Below are 15,392 nucleotides of genomic sequence, written 5' to 3' on the forward strand. Positions count from 1 at the left end.
CTTGAACTGTACAGGCCACATATTTAGGTGAAAAGGAACATGGAAAAGTAATGGAGGGTTGGCAAACAGATTTCATCCCGGACAGCAAGGTCAATCATTCGGTACCAACTGCTCAAGAAACTACGCAGAGCAGGATTCACTGACAGCATCGTGACAGCATCATTTTAATGACATCTGTCTTGGCTGTGGGATAAGGAGCAGCCAAGTTATATTAAATATTTGCCAGATTCTAACCTTTCAAGGATGCCGGTGATGCACTGTCTTTCACCATGCAGATCAAGAGCAATGTGTATACAGAAGAGGGTTAGAGGATTGAGGGAGAGTAGGTATCATACCCTTACGTGCAGATTGATGAGTGCTGCAATGAACTCTGAATAGTCTCAGTGCCTCAGTGCAGCCAGGTCCTTGTTTTTTTGGACGTGGGAACCTCACAGAGTTCACTCAGTTGAACACTATACTAATACAAGGGCTACTCTATGCAGGATCAGGAATTAACTGCAACAAATTTGGTCCCTAAACCAGTCCTTCGCCTACCAAAATTCCTACCCATGTAAGCCCCATCTTGGCCCTGAGGGAAGAGTAAGATGCTTTCGTCTGACATGGTGGGGAAGAAAGTAGGAACACAGGAAAAAAAAACCTTTTAAAAAAGATAATCTTAAAAAAAAAAAAGGCAGTCCAAAAGTTTGGCTGCTTCTTCCTGACTCAAAATCTTTTGGTAGTCCCTACTTACCTATAGAATATGGTTCAAACTCCTTAGCAGAAACTTCCTGTATCTTTACAAATCTTACCTTATCTTTCCAACATCACCATTCACTCCTACCAATAAACCTCAATTTTCAGCCCCAGGTTAGGTATACATTTTTCTACATGGAGGCTGTAAAGTGAAGTAAAGACTTTAATCCTTCCCACTTTCTGTTTGTGTGACCTTGGGTAAGTTACTCAACCTCTCTAAGCCTCAGTTTCTTCCTCTGTATGATGGGTTTCTTATAGGATTGTTATGAACATTAAACAAAATAGTGCATGTAGGATTCAGTAGCTGGCAGATCAAAATGCCTTCAAATGTACTGTCTCCTTATCAAATTCTTATAGATGCTTAATTTATGGATGAGAAGAGCATGCTTCGACATTATTCAAACACTTTCCTGAGGCCAAGTAGCTTCTAATCATGGAAGTCTGTCTCCAGAGGCTGATAATCCCTAAAGGTTTCCAAGAAGGAGATCAACAAATATCCATTAAATGAGCGAATGAATTCAGGCATCCTTTCTTTATCTTATGTCCAAATTGAAACTAAGTATGTTTAGCTGCAGATTTTTAAAAATTTAAGTTGTTCGTTTTGCTAGACGGTGTAAGCCTCCTTAAGTAAAGTGAACATTAAAAAAACGCACAAAGAAAGATCCCAGCCCATAGTAGGTGCTCAACCAATGATGTCAAAAGAAGGAGTGATCGGCTGAACCTGACGTTCAGGACAAGCCAAATAACTGTTTCCCCATCAGTATAAACCTCTGACAACCTCACCTCCCCTGCAGCTCCTGCATTGTGAGATCCACCAGCCATGCAAGATGCAGGAGTTTCGATAGGTCACTGGTTGGAGACAGGGTTGTCTGCGTGGCCTAGGGAGGCTGCCTCCTAAGGTGGGTCTGACTTACATAGTGAGGCAAGATAGGCTGCCAAAAGAACTACCCAGTTCCTTCAGGTGAAGCTGCATGCTAGCTACCCAGCTGATGTTCCACTAAACGGAGGGAAATGAGATGTCACAAGGCTAGTTCTGTAAATTAAGCGATAATCCAGCTCTGTTCATATTCAAAGAGCAACTGTCTCTTCTCAGTGCTTTCTGAGGCTCCTTTCCAATATCTCCAGGTTTCCTCTCATGCTCATGCTGATGTGGGAGCATTTCACCCTTCACTGCCTGCCCCTTATCCCAGTAGAGGGTGAGCAGGAAATGAGATAGGAGTCATCAGGTGGAATGAAGTTCCTGCTCTATCTTGAACTGAATCGATTCCTGTCTTCCCCCTGCCACCATTAATCAAGGACTAAGTGTCCTGGAGACAAATAAGTACCAGGGAAATGGCTACTTTTCCTCCAAAAGAAATGTGAACATGGTGGCACTGGGTGCAACTTGGCTTTAACCCAACAGGAGGGAGGGGTCTATGTTGAAAGGACGACCTTTGACAGGGAGACTTTCTGCTTCGGTACCTTGTGAAACAAATAGTTTCCTGAAGACAACAGTCTACTGCCCAACCTCCCACTAATGCGATTAGGGAGCTAATTTCCTGGGTTGGTTTCCCCCCCATTTCACCCATCAGAGCTCGGTTGTTACAAAGGCCCTCTCTCCTGGAAATTGCTCCTTCAGCAACACATGCGAAAAGACTATGGCTTGATTGACCTTGAAAAAAAAAGGAGGGATAAGAATGAAGACTGCTTAGCAATCGAACAGCTGTGACTGGACTCAAGCAAGACTCCACAGTGGGTTTTAAAACCTTCTTAGAGCATTTGCTGCACCTTCCTTCAGGCCAAGAGTAAACATTTACACACACCAGATTTGATGACAACATCATATTCTACCTAACTTGTTAAGAAAACCACTGTAACGTTCAAAGACTCTGAGGTCTTGACCTTCACACTCAGTGAACTGTGACCGCCATCTTTGCTTACACTTTTCATTCGCTTCCAGAGGGACCTTTTTATTTTTTTGTCGACAGGTGACTTTTCCATAATATTCCATGAAAAAGCCATGGCTACCTCGGACTGCCTGTCCCAGATGATAAATCTGCTCTAATTCTGCTTTCATTCTTTATAAAGAGATTAAGAAACCTCCAGTGAGAAATCTAAGGTTCTCAGAAGGCCCTCCCCAGTTCAGGCACTTGACCTGGTTGATGAAGGTGAATTGAACTCAGGCTATTACCTGGAGGGAGATTCTTTTTCCAAGAAGGAGAAGAACAGTGGAGAATCCTTCTCCTTTTCGAGGAGAAGAAAAGAGCAGCTCACCGTGGCTTTCGGCTTTCAGGAAATTAACCAATAAAGGAGGCTGCACGCAATGCTGCTGGACTTAATTAGGAAGTAGTAGGAAGGCCACGGCAGTCACAGGCTCAAATTTATAACCCAGTGCATGAAGGAAAATGACCCATTTTGCACAATGGTGGAAAAAGAAATGTAGGATTCCCCCAAAATAGTCTGAAAAGGGTCCCCAAGAATTTTGTTAATTGTTTTATAAAGTCACCACTCATTTGGATCTCTAGGGTGGGGAAAAGCTGATGTAACCACTGAGAATTGATTCCAAGTAAGCCTTTAGCATCTTCAAAAGAAGGGATGATTCTGCATATTTCCATGGTAATCCCAACCTCCATTAAGCACATGGTAGATATCCAGTAAAGACAGCATAAGGAATGGTTATTCAACAATTCAGCCATCATGTACATAGACACATCGTGTGAAGGCTTTATATCAGGAGTTCAAGATATAAAGACACAGCTTCCGACCCTAAACCATCAGTGGTCACCCAGATAACTCAGAAACAAGTTTCATCTCAGCTGAGGGTGACTCCATCCTTTCAGTTGCCCAAGTCAAAACCATGGAGTCACCCTAGACTTCTGCCTTTCCTTCACACACCATTTCCAACCTATCAACTAATCACAATGGCTCCACCTTCAAAAGATACACAGAATTTGACTATGTCCTGCCAACTCCAATGCTCCCATGTGGGGCCAAGCTGCCAGCATCTCTCTCTTGGATTATTGCAGTAACTTCCTAACGGGTCTTCCTGCTTCTACCCTGTACCCTACCCCCTGACCCCATCTATCTCAGCATAACAGCCAGAGTACTCTTTTGAAAATATAAATATGATTATATCATTTTATTTCTTGGTTCAGAGCCTCCAGGAGCTCCCCTTGCCTCTCAGAAGAGTTCAAGTCCTTCCAATGGTTGCATGGCCATATATAATCTGGTCCTGATACCTGTTTAACCTCATTTAGGACTCTCCTCTGTGTTACTCAGCTCCAGCCACACTGGCCTCCCTTTATCTTTGGAATAATCCAGACATATTCTTCTTTCAAAGATTTTGCACTGGCTTTTTCCTCTGCCTGGAATGTTCTTTTCCCAGATATCTGCTATGTCTTGCTATAATTCAAACATTTCAACACACCCCCCCCGCTCAGTACCCCACTTTCCTTTATGCTGCTCTCTTTTCTATTTTTACTTATCATCTTCTAACAGTATACAGTTTGCTTATCTATTATGTTACTGTTTATTGTCAATCCCTTCCTGCTAAAAAAAAAAGTAAGTTCTAAGAAGATAGTGATTAAAAAATTTTTTTGTGTGTGTTCTGTTCTGTTCTAGGACAGTGCCTGGCACATATTAAATAAGTGGCTGACTGAGTGAAGGATGAGATATGCAGAAAATGCTACAACAGAGTCGTGTGTAAACATCACACTGGATTAGCACACGTGGCTAAAAGATCATTGCCTATCTAGAAAGGATTTCACACAGACCTTCCAAAACACAGACACAGGTTCTAATTCAACTCAACAAATTCTCATGTACTAACTCAACATGTCCAGATGTTTGGGGTAAGCCTCTATAGAGGCCATATTCATATGGATAAATAGAATCCATGCCCAGACATTATAAAAAAGTCCACTCAATTTCTCTTAAAAATTGACTGCCCAGCAAGACTGCCTTGATTTCTTCCAGATCTAAGGGCAAGTCATGCTCCTTTTCATGGCAAGGAAGAGTCTGGTTGTGTAAGGTGATCAGCTGAATCCCTTTCTTTCATTACTGTAGTCCTCCATGTCCTTCTTTTAATTAAAAATGGTTGGGTGAATTTCCTAATCACTTATAGAACTCGACAGAATGATAAAGTGAAGTGCGACTGGGCTGAGCACACAGGTGAAAATGACCACGGGGTTGTTGGTGAGTTGTGGCTTGGAAACAGGAAGAGATATGAATTAATCATGTGCTTGGGCACGGTGAATGATGGAATATCTACAAAGTAATCACATGGGCCATATCAGCAATGATGTGAGAAAAATACTGCCACTAGAGAACCTTTTGGAATGACCAGGCATAATGCAACACTGAATACTGAACACACCCATCTGCTATTGGTTAAGACAAGTCGTACCTCTCCTAAAACATTTGCATGTCAGTTACCCCAAGGACAGATCTTTAAAAAAGACTCAAAGAAAGCAATGATTTTATACTAAACTTACAAGGCAAGTAAGTACTTTCAAAATGTGATTTGGGGCCTTTTTATTTTCTAACACCCAGAGTCAGTCCCTTGATATTGACTAGTATGACTATCTGACTCTTAAATCAATACCCTAAGGGTGTAGTGGACGAGGGAGAAATAAAATAATGAGTTTTAATATCAACTTCTTTCTTAAATACATGACATCTGAAAATTCTCCATGTGTGGTAGGAGAAGGGAAGCAGCAACTGCTAACTGCTCCAGAGAACCAGAATTCCTGCAAAGGGCAGCGGGCGCCCATCTCACCTAAGTAGTTATCATCCTCGGATTTCCCTGAGAAACTGTGCTGCCGCACATCGATATTGGTAGCACCAGCTGGGATTCGGACCACGATATTGTAACCTGAAAAGAGTTGAGCAGAAATTGAGTATTCCACAGGATGGTTCACTTTCTCTAAGCATGGAGTATACAGTGGTAACAAAGGAATATTATTCTTAGATCTTAGGTGCCCTATAAACCAGATGGGTAATGTACCTTAACAAGACTGATTTTACCCTTGGCATTAGTACTTTTATGCATTACACGTGGTTAACAGTGTTGACACTTCGGTGGTGTTCCTTCTCACGGTTCTTAGGAACAAATTCTTACCATAATGTACTGTATTAAATGTTCCTGCCACTGTTTTGCACGAAGAATTATCGCCACCACAAACCCCACATTTATCTCTCCGGGCTTTGGAGTTTAAAACATGATCGCATCCAGCTTGCTTTAAAAAAAAAAAAGTTGAAATAAATGGTAAGTATCATAGAGATGACAAAATGATCAGTAATGTTTTTTTCTGGGATGAGGCACATTCAAAACGACAAGAAAGCTAAGTTTCTTTAAACCTGCAAGGGTTGGGAACTCAAATTGTCTTCAGCCCTGTTATAGGACAATGTGGTCCTTGGACCAGCAGCCATGGGCATCCCTGATGCTGTCGAGAATGCAGAATCTCAGGTCTCATCCAGATATAATGAGTCAGAGTAGATTTCCATACATGTTAATATGACCCTTAAGCACTTCACCTCCTGATTAAAGCTTGAGAAGCACTAGTCTACGAATAAGTGGAGCACAAGAGAAAAACAGCTCAGGAATAAAAAATTTTCAAAAGGAGTGATTAAGGACTGTATCCCATAAAAGAGCTCACACCCCATCTTAAGGGAGCAGTCGCTGTCCACTCCGGAGTACTGCTGCCATGCAGAAGTAGCAGCCCAGTGTTGACATTTCCCAATATGTCAAGAGGAACTGGAATATTTGATTTTATGTGAAATCCCCCATATTTAAATACTGGCTATGAAAGGACAAAGCACAGCTGTAGGCTGCCAGTCTGAGGCCTCAGGCTCCACGTGGTCTCTTCAATTCCTTCCATCGTAATGCAACGCAGCAGTGGAGAACGAGGTCTGAAAAGGACTTCAGCAACCACCAGAAGACCCGGAGGACAGAGTTCACATGCCCGTCCATTTGATTCCTTTGAAGGAACTGGGCTTTGAGGAGAAATTCAATGTTTTGCCAGAGGATAGAATCTCAAGGAAGTCTGCACTGTTGCTGTGGGTCAGGATGTAGGGAAACGCATAAGTGCTCTTCAATCAAATCCTATTCACGAGGAGCTCCCCTGTGTGCCTCGGACTGACCACAAGGAACAAATACACCATCTCAGAGCCTGGCTGCCTTAGGACTGATTTCTGAGTGGTAAGAACAGGGCAATGGTAGCCAGCCCTCGGGAAATCAGGGCTCTGATGCTTTGGCATCTGCCAGAAGCATCTCGATTTCCTTCCCAAGAATAATTTGCAGGTGTGTCTCTGGTAGAAGTTACCGTGCGTCTAATCAGAAAGAGAAGTCTGAGCGAGGCCAGCTCTTCCTCATAGCATCTTTTTGGAGCAGAGCTATTCAATCTACAAAATTTGCTGCCAGAAAGCTTTTAGGTTTAACCTTAAGCACTGTGGCTAAGGTCAAGAAGTATGTATGTGTGTCAATTATTATAATCGATCGTCACAGGGAGGTTCTATGTAGACCCCCAGAGAGGCTGAGAATGTCAGAAAAATTCAGGGCAGTAGTTCTCACACTTTGGCATGCATCAGAATTAGGTGGTGCTGATGCTGGTCTGGGGACCCTGCTTCGAGAGCCACGGCCCTGGAGATAGGGCACGGGTACCAGCAGCTGCTGTTCTGTCACGGAAGCCACACATCACAGCTCGGCAGCAAGACAACATGGTGAAGAAAATGCCATCTGGGACTTACCCGGCAAAGGCCTTGGACACAGATGTCATTGGTGTCCTGGCCACACGGAGTTCCATCCACCACTCTGTCACGGAGCTGATAGTAGGCTGTGTTCCCCGCCACCCTGCAGAAGAGCTTGCACCGGTCCTTCATCAAAACTAGGCAGGACAGAGACGATGCAAGGTGACTTTCATGCCTGGACCCCACACCACCCTGCCAACCGCGGGTCCCTCCCTGGACACACTTACTTCCACTGTACTTTGGGACCCAGCGCACGTTCGGAAGCAGACCGTTGATGTTGAAATGCTTCCCATCAAAGTGGGCACACTGCTCGTCTCGGAAGTCTCGCTTCTGCTTGAGACATGGCTCCGTGTTGCAGGACTTAAACTTCATCCGACGCCCTACACAGTACTTCCCACCATTTTTTGGCCTAAGAAAAGGTAAAGAACACACCCACTATATTATAATGTATTTCTCCCAGCATCACTCTCCCGTCTGTGGCTTCTTGTCTTTGAGGGAAGCAAACGTGAAGAGGTCAATGACAGAGGCCAGCGAGAGGGCTCTGAAATCCGGGTCTGCACGCTGCCTTCACCACCAGTAACTATATAACCTTGAGCCAGACACTGACCCTCCACGAGCCTCAATCCTTCCATCTGTAAAATGGGAAGGCCCCTCCTGATAAGGCTGTTTTGAGGATAAAATGTGACAGCATCTAACTTAAAGTTTGAAAGACAAAGCCTGGGATCTATTAAGCCATTTTCTGTCTTCTTTCTCCCAAACACTCACGGTCGTTCAATTTTCAAAACATAGAAGGTGAAGGGTCCAGATGAGTAGATAAGTATTCTGAACAAATCCTGTCTACTGTCTGTACTGTGATACGCTCAAGGGAGACCATCCTAACTCTCGCGCCACTCCATCTCCAATTATTTCTGTCTCACTTCTGTGTCTCTCTCTCCCTGCACAACTATTGATTTTGTTTGTTTTGTTTTACAAATAAAACAGAATAAGATGTGCTCATATTTTGACAAACTTAATAGGAGAAGCAGGGAGAGACTGTGCTTGTTTCATTAACTTTTATGTGACAAGAGCACGGAGTATGCTGTGCAAAGCATCATGGTGCAAATTTAATCTCAGCAGGCAACCCTGTCTATGTATTTTCCAGATGTGACCCAGAGAGTCAGTTTCACAGCCCAACTCCCAGCAGTCAATGGCTTGCCAAAAGCGTCATGGAAGCGGGAGGATCACAGCATCAGAGGACTCACCCCACCAGGGCTGCAGCACCTCAGATTTCACAGCTACTTCAGGGCACCTCTCCAACTGAAAGATTTCCCCCTTTCGTTCTTTAGAACGAGCCCTTGAGAGTACCTGGGACCACAGGAAGTGTTTTTTGTTTGGTTTTGTTCAGGGTTTGGGGGAACGGGAAATATATCCATGCCCATACAACACAGGATGAGGAGCAGTCTAGCAGAGCAGTTAAGGCTCTGGAGTTGAATCTGGGTTCCTACCTTGGCCCCATCCTCACTGTGTGTCTTCACACAAAGTTCTTAGCCTCTCAGAGCTTCAGTTGCCTTCTCTAAAATGTTAGCTACTATGATGTTATGCGTCAGCACAACCCAACCTAATCTGATCTGACTCAGCAGACTGTTGTGAGTACCAAACCTGAGCTACGATGCGGCGTGTACTGTGAGGTGAGACTCAGTGGTACTGCAGAGTGCCCAGACTCAGGAAGGGCTGCCTGGCCAAGATGCTGTCGTAAACATGCTCTCTCCATCAAAGATTTGCAGGGTAGGATAAGAGCATGGGCTCTGTAGTGAGAAGGTGGTGTGAGTTGCCTGGCCGCCCTGAGCTTCATCCTGCACGTGTAAACAGAAATGGCACTGCGCACCTGAAAGGCTTGTTATAAATGAGGAGCTTAGCATGGACTCCGATGAATACTCATTTTAGTTGTCGCGAGGAAGCCTGCATCTAGGGATAAAAAACGGCACACAACCCAGCAGGCTTTCTGTCCAATCGTTTCCCCATGAAGCCCGTGATTTGTATCTGCCTTGTGTGCCTGACTTGCCAAAACTCACTCAGATCTTTCCAAAGGGTAGGGCAGATGAGGTACTTTTATACCAAGGGACAGAGGTTCAGAGGTTCAGAGAAGTTAAGGACTCTGCCCATGGTAACATGGCTAATAAAAGAGCAGAGACGGGACTAGAATTCAAGCTTCCCAACTAACATAGCAGATCCATTAGATCACTGACCTGTTGCTTACAAGTGACTCGTATTTCTTTCCCTTTGAAAATAAAAATTTTTCTAAGCGGATTTTTTTTTTTTCGTTTGGTTCTCTTATACAAAGAGTCTTAACTGACTTTTGAAATTGATCAAGTGTAGCAGTTCTTCGGGCAGCAAACGGTTAATAACTTGCAGGTGGCTTCCTTCCACATGGTAACAGGTTCCCCCTTTGTTTGCTTTCACTACTATTAGATGGCAAAGAGCATTTTGTGATTTATTTTTATAAATGACATAAAAAAAAAGACACATAGAAAGCACTCCATATAAGAGGCAATATTGCTGAAGGTTAAAGATCTGGACTTGGGAAACAGAGGGTCTGAATCCCAGCCCTGCCTCTTAATCACAGTGCAATTTTAGGCAAATCACTTAATCTCTCTAAGCCTCAGCTTCCCTATCTGTTAAAGGGAGATGATGCTAATACCTACTTCACAGGACTGACTGAAGGTTAATGAGTTAATAGATTTCAAAGCACTTGAACAAGGCCAGCCACACAGTAAATGTTTAGCTATTACAAAGGTCTGCAAATGACAGCTCGTGGGCCAAATCCAGCCTACTGCCTGTTTTCACGTGGGTAGTGAGCTAAGAATGGCTTTCATATTCTGAAACAATTTAAAAATAAATAAAAAAGAATACTTTGAGACACATAAGAATTACATGAAATTCAAATTTCCATGTCCATACATAAAATTCTGCTGAAATACAGCCACACCTACTTTTTACATGTTGTCTTTTACGTCTCTCGCTGTATCAGCAAAGTTCAATAGTAGGGACAGACATCCTATGATCCATAAAATCTAAAATATTTATTATCTGGCTTTTTATGGAAGACATCTGCTGAGTCCTGAGCTACTCTAGAATACAAGGCACCATGTCACTTTCCAAACTCCATCAGTGACTGTGCACAGCCACTCTGTGAGACAGGCAGTGGCATCTTTGTTTCTCAATCTCATCGTTGTTTTAACTGGGCTCAGAAAATGTTAAGTAACCTGGCAAGGTCACATGCTGGTTAAGTGAGATATGCTGGCTGAGACACCAAGCCAGGTCTCCCTGACTTGGCCTCTCTCCCATGCTGCCTCTCTTGAGACAGGTCTCTTTTCATTTCAAAACTCATTCTCTGACTTTATTTGCATTTTATGTAAAGGCAATTGATATTTTATTAATAAGCATAAATTTGCCCTTTAGAAATATATGGCTTTTTTATAAAAATATCCTAGACAACAGTATTTCTGCCTGATCTGCATATACTGTGTAATGGGGAGGGCTTTGGCCAGCTGAAATTACCTTTCAACATGGAAAAATTCAGGTCATAATTTAATAATTTAGCTGAACAGGAGTATTTTCATATAACCAAATTATGAAAATTATAGGAAATGTAGTTTTAAAAATTAACACTAAGCACATTTTCCAATTATTAAGATCCTTTAAAAATACTGCTTGTCAAATAGCGATGGAAATGACTTATGGAAACCTCTGATTAATTACTATAAAAGTAACTATATTCAGCAGAGGCATGCTGAATCCTTTCAAGCACATGCCTATTAATATGCACAAAGAAAACTTGCGATACTGCATGGCCAAAGCCACAGAAGTTTTGCAAAGATCATCACAGGTTCATTCCACCCTTTGGTCTGCAAATGGATTTGAACAGAAATCTCAACATCTATGTTTACTTATAATGAATTGGGGTTAGCAAAAGGAACAGATTTCTAGTGATACAAAAGGCAGCCTGACAAGGTAGTGTGTCTGCTATATTTGGAGGGTTGTACTAAGCGGTCTAATGATCGATTATGAAGGACACGGAAAGGCTATTCAAGGATTAGGTGTGGTGGGCTGGGCGATCATTGATAATCCTGCCAAATGGGGCAGTCTATGGGACTGGATCTCTACTCATTCATTAGTTAATGGCTCTCCCACAGCAGCCAGTTCTCAATATTTCAAAAGACAGATTTTTCTCAACTTACAGTGGGGTTGTGTCCTGATAAACCCATTGCACTTTGAAAATATCCTGAGTTGGAAATGCATTTAATACACCTAACCTACTGAACATCGCAGCTTCGGCTAGCGTACCTTTAACACGCGCAGAACACTTATGCTAGCCTACAGTTGATCAGAATTGTCTAACACAAAGCTTATTTTATAATCAAGTATTGACTATCTCTTATAACTGATTAAACACTACACTGAAAGTGAAAACCAGAAGGGTTGTCTACAGAATGGTTACACGGGGTATCAGATGTTCACCGGCATGATGAGTGGCCGACTGGGAGTTGTGGGGGTCCCCACTGCCCAGGATCACTAGAGCACTGTACTGCATGTCATCAGCCTGAGAAAAGATCAAAATTCAAAATTTGGAGTACACTTTCTACTGAATAAGCATCGCGTTTGCACCAGCGTAAAGTAAAAAAATCTTAAGTCTAACCACTGTAAGTTGGGGACCACCTGTAAATTCATCCTCAGTACCTCAACGAAACTTTGCTGCCATTCTTTAAAGCCAGATGAGAGACTTGTTTTCTTAGATGAAACAGACATGTGTTTAGGGTGAGGGTAAGAGCTCAGTGGTAGAGCAGGTGCTTAGCATGTATGAAGTCCTGGGTTCAATACCCAGTACCTCCAGTGAATAAATAAAGAAACCTAACTACCTTCTCTCAAAAATAAAATTAAAAAAATGAAATAAAAAACAATCAATTGGACATACATTAAAAAAAAGATTAGACATATGTTTATCCTCTCTTGTATAAGATTTCATAAGCAGTTGCTACAGTCAAAGCCTAAAGGGGAAATAATGTAGTTCACAAGCTTGTCTTTTTCTCAACTCTATCAGTTTACTATTATTTGTAAATTTTACCTACCTCCTAATTTAAAAGCAAAAATAGAAGCACGAAAAGAGGGAAATACTTTGCTCTCCTAAAAAACTGGCCTGATTTTTCATTCTGATGGACTATAACAATTCTACAAACCATTTAGTTCCAGCCACCAGGAAGCTCAGAGACAAATTTAAAGCACAAAATAACAAGCATATGGCCCAACGGCCCTGATAATGCATCTTCTATTTACAGTGCTTCATCTTGCTTTGGTACTCTCAGTTATGTTTTTGATGGTTCTGACTTTAAATTTACATGTTCTATTACATGTCTCTTACAGATTAGGTGACCATATAATTAACAGCTTAATCTCGGGCATTTTGAGAATGAAAAAGGGAGGTATCAGTAATTTCTCCAGGACAACAGATGTTAACTCGGACTGTCCTAACAAACCAGAATGCATGCTTATCTATAGGGCATGGGTCAAAAACGGGCTTAAAAAATAAATAAAACATTTAAAGACAAAATATCAGGGATCCACTCTCATATTGGCGAATCAGTTGAGACCAAAAACTTTCCCGACCAAAGTGAGAAAGCTGATACTTTCAGACACTTGCTCATCAATTACAGCATAATTCCATGAGCACGGCAGGACTATTTCTCTTTTTCAGCTTGCATGCTTTCAAGGAAAAAAAAAAACTTAAAAATACAGCTTAAAGTATTTGGATGCTAAATAAATACATTCTTGACCCACATGAGTACTACGAAAAAATAAGAACAATCCAGTGTTCTTGATGGAGGCATACCGTGGATTCTAAAAATGGAGCTCTTCATTATATTCTAAGGGCTCTTCAAAGCACTCTGCCAGTGATGGGTGGAGAGGCATCAGCGGGCAGGGGACAGAGGGTGAGTCCTGTTCCCTCAAATTCCTTGAGAATCAGGACAGCAACTACTTCTGCGTCTTACATAATGAACCAACTGTTCTGCAAATTTCTCTGAACAAGCTTTTAAACTGATTGGGATCTGATTTTCCCCTTTCGGTGTCCCCTTCTCCTGTCTAACTGACTCCCCCAGTGCCATCGTAACCTCAGCTTTGAGAGGCAGACTCCCTCCTTCGCTCACAGGGACATCCAAAGTGCAAAGAACTTGGAGGAATTTCAATGAAATGATGTTCGTGCTGACATTCAATGAGGTGGCTTGTATTATTTCAAAACCTTCTATAGCAAACAGCCAGGATGAGGCCCTCTAACTGAAATCTTTAATGATCAGTTCCTAAGTTCTGAATGCGAGGATCTTTGCTTCATTTTGGAGCTCAAGATCTTTTTGCGCTGAGATCTTTAAACGGGGTGACTTTCTTTGTCTGGCCCATCCCAGCTACAGAGTGATTTATCTCTTTCCACTTTCCACATTACTTCTAGAATTGCTCTAAGGCTTAAAACAAACAAACAAACAAAAACCACCAAACATTTCTTCTAAATGGAACATTCTTGAGTCAAAATGTTAAAAGTGCCTATTGTTCACAATATCTACACCCTCACGATAGTAATAGCTTATTATAATAATAATAGTAATTTGGCTCAAGGTAGCCACCAAATAGTTTTCAATTAAAAAAAAATTTCAACGTATATGCTGCTAGCTTAAAATGTTTCATTTTAAAACTGTAATAATACAAGCAGCTAGGATATATAATTGATTTTAACAAGCAAGCTGTGAAACAATATATATAGAATGACCCTTATATTATCTGATATTTACTTCATATAACACATATTACATCTATAATCTTTTTTAAAAGTCTGAAATAATAAAAATAAATTGTTTTTCAGTGGTTATTTCTTGTGGGGAGTAGGAGAGGATAAGAATAATGATAGTCATTTCTGATACATATTTTTATGTCCGAATTTTTTGAAAGCATGTACTATATTTATATTATTATTTAAAAACTAAGAGATACACATTACTAAATATAAAACAGATAAACAACAAGGACCTACTGTATAGCACAGGGAACTATATTTAATTTCTTGTAATGAGACTTAATGGTAAAGAAACTGAAAAAAAAATGTATGCATATGTATAACTGAATTGCTTTGCTGTACACCTGAAACTAACATTGTAAACTGACTACATCTCAATAAAAAATAAGAATTAAAGAAAAACTAAAATGAAATGTAGGTCTATGGAAAAATCTAATGTTTATTAGTTGCTATCCATGGCCACAGTGTTAGTTTTACAGACTAGAGTCCACGTCTTATGGCTCTTTATTTGTCCTTACAGACTAGTATTACATGGATGTGAAATAACGTTGGATGGTGAACAAAAATAAACAAATAAATTGATCTCCATCTGTGATTTGGATTTGACAGAGTATTTATTTAGACCAGGGCTTGCACCAATGGCCTTAAGTATGGCCTTTTTGGTATACATATTTCAGGTTTTCCTTGTAAAAAATACTGGAAGCACTGTCAACAGTAGGCCCTTTGTTACCGGTGAACGATCAGCGGGGCCTGTCACCCTCACCTGCTCCAGCACTCTGCAGTGCAGACAGCCTTGTCTACTGCCCTACCCCACTTTGCTCCTGTACCTGCTTGCTTCTCTCTGTGATCCAGTCCGCTATCCTCAGTGGAGGGTATTAAAAATAAATGAGTACTGCTGAGAAAAACCATTTTACGTAATCCCAGAGCAGCTGATTCTTCAACAGGGTTGTTAGTTTGCATATCTAAAAACTACCTCTAATCTGTGGGGACCTCTGGGGCCCCCCAGCCTATTCAGGTTCAGTGGCCATCACTTCACATATTATTTTTTGTTCCCGTGAACTTTACACATCTTAGATCCACACAAAATTTGATGTCATTCCTTATAAGGCAGATGGTAACT

At 41.6% G+C, this 15,392-nt stretch overlaps 1 protein-coding gene across 1 annotated transcript in view; it reads right to left on the reverse strand.

The window, feature by feature from the left end:
* The window catches only part of ADAMTS9 (ADAM metallopeptidase with thrombospondin type 1 motif 9), a 155,988-nt gene that overhangs the window by 93,903 nt on the left and 46,693 nt on the right, over window positions 1–15,392 (reverse strand). Inside the window, exons 13-16 of the mRNA XM_006196467.4 lie at window positions 7,686–7,867; window positions 7,459–7,595; window positions 5,831–5,948; window positions 5,489–5,584 (exon numbers count right to left, since the gene is read on the reverse strand). Coding sequence (XP_006196529.1) covers window positions 5,489–5,584; window positions 5,831–5,948; window positions 7,459–7,595; window positions 7,686–7,867 — 533 coding nt within the window. The remainder of the gene's footprint in view (window positions 1–5,488; window positions 5,585–5,830; window positions 5,949–7,458; window positions 7,596–7,685; window positions 7,868–15,392) is intronic.

The sequence above is a fragment of the Vicugna pacos genome, chromosome 17 (genome assembly GCF_048564905.1).
Source record: "Vicugna pacos chromosome 17, VicPac4, whole genome shotgun sequence".
Taxonomy (NCBI): domain Eukaryota; kingdom Metazoa; phylum Chordata; class Mammalia; order Artiodactyla; family Camelidae; genus Vicugna; species Vicugna pacos.